General features: G+C 47.2%; 1 protein-coding gene across 1 annotated transcript in view; it reads right to left on the bottom strand.

Moving 5' to 3' along the window:
- LOC113940283 (ribosomal oxygenase 2-like) overlaps nucleotides 1-1702 on the bottom strand; it is a 9322-nt gene that overhangs the window by 2961 nt on the left and 4659 nt on the right. Inside the window, 3 exon segments of the mRNA XM_027631402.1 lie at nucleotides 224-312; nucleotides 809-974; nucleotides 1573-1675. Of these exon segments, the coding sequence (XP_027487203.1) occupies nucleotides 224-312; nucleotides 809-974; nucleotides 1573-1675 (358 nt within the window).

The raw sequence follows: 1702 nt of genomic DNA, 5'->3' as shown, positions 1-1702 counted from the left end.
TGAATTTAGTTTGGAAGCCCCCCCTCCAGAAGGTTGGAATGTGCCATATCACTCAACAAACAACCCCACAGTATCCTAACAAACCCTAATGGGATGCAGGATCCAGCTCAGTGTAACTGCATGACCCTTATAGACCTTTGGCACAGGAGAGCAACAACTCACATGCCTCACATGCACTCCCCAGCCCACCCCAAATGTACAGAGGTGGCTTCACTGTACCCACAGCATTCTCTTGATCTGGTTCCACGGAGATGAGAGTGTGATCTCTGAACTGCAGTCTGATTTTGCTGTCTATTTTTGGCAATTTCCCACCTAAGAAAAATAAATCCTCCTTAGAAAGGAAGAAAACCAGACAAACGGTTAAACTGAGCCCCCCTGTGCTCTCCCCACTCTCTCAAGGCTGGACTGTTTGTTAAGCTATGTTGCAACACCCACATGTCCTCAAACTTGTTGTGGAGGGGGCAAGGAGAAAGAGATTTTTTAATTCTCTCACCTTTCCTGTCTGCAAGTAACTATAATAAATAGCAAGCTAGAGCCCAGGGAAAACTGCTACCAGTTAAATGCTCTCGGGATACAGTTTATCCCAGCTGCCAGTTCCAGTCTAGGATAATCTTTATTCCACTCTAAGGCAGTGTCATCTCTCCCACTAGACACGGGGAGCAAACACACCCGTGGGGCCTCACGGCACATGAAGCTGATGTTGGACTGTGATCTTTGCCTACCATAAAATACTAAAAGTCCCAAGAGGAGCAGAGTTAGCAACAGCTCTGCCATGGCATCAGCCAGTTTTAGTAACTTCCAAACCCACCTGGGGTCAAGGAATCGGAGTCACATCCCAAGCAAGGTGGCAGCCGGTGCATAATGAAGTCCTTCTTCATGTCAGATGACCTCAGTTCCCTGGGGGGGTCCAGGTGGTCTGCAAGCCTCCTCAAAAGGCTGCTCAGCTTTTTGGTGGAGTCAGCTGTATTCACCTGCTAAATATCCACACATGAATTCAAGCTGCACAGATCAGGCCTAAGCCAGTACAGAAATGCTGTCAAACTCTGGACACTCCTCTTTTATCTTTGCAAGGTTAACACTTAGTCCCAAAACAACCACCTTTGTTTGTTTTACACATTCCCCATGAAAGCTCACTTTCCCTTGCTCTGGGCCTACTGCAATGCTAAAGGACAAGCAAATGCAGTTGAAGAGACACTTGTTCCTCCTGGAGCTGATCAGCACGACAGGATCACCATAAAGAGGTCACACAACAATTTACATATCCACTAACTTTTAAAGACTGAAAAGCTTGGCCTCAGAGGAATTATGCCTGTCTGACAGATCCCAAGCAAAGAGCATTACTTTTAGAAGGAAACAAACCATACAAGGACACTGTGACAGGAAAGAAAAGCAGTGTAATGAATTAGGCAATGCCTGAGATGGAGCCAACCTCAGAAGAGTCATCCTGAAGACTTCAAAAGAAGTGGCTGGGCTGCTAGACAAGGCAGTGCCATTGCACTGAGCCTTCAGAGCAGATCAAGTGCTGAAGTTCCACCAGGCTGCACCATTATTCCCTCAGTCCCACCTACCTACCATCAGCAGTTGCCTCGGGATGCTCGTCCACAGCGCCACGTCACCTTTTGCTGTGTCAAACACCAGGCCAGGAATTGCATCAGGTAAGAAATCTCCCCAAGAGCTGATGGACAGGAAGAAACAAACAAAA

Source organism: Corapipo altera, unplaced genomic scaffold (genome assembly GCF_003945725.1).
Source record: "Corapipo altera isolate COAL_440 unplaced genomic scaffold, ASM394572v1 59779, whole genome shotgun sequence".
NCBI lineage: Eukaryota > Metazoa > Chordata > Aves > Passeriformes > Pipridae > Corapipo > Corapipo altera.
Note: the sequence above shows the minus strand (reverse complement) of the source record. Positions and strands in the feature narration are given on the sequence as shown.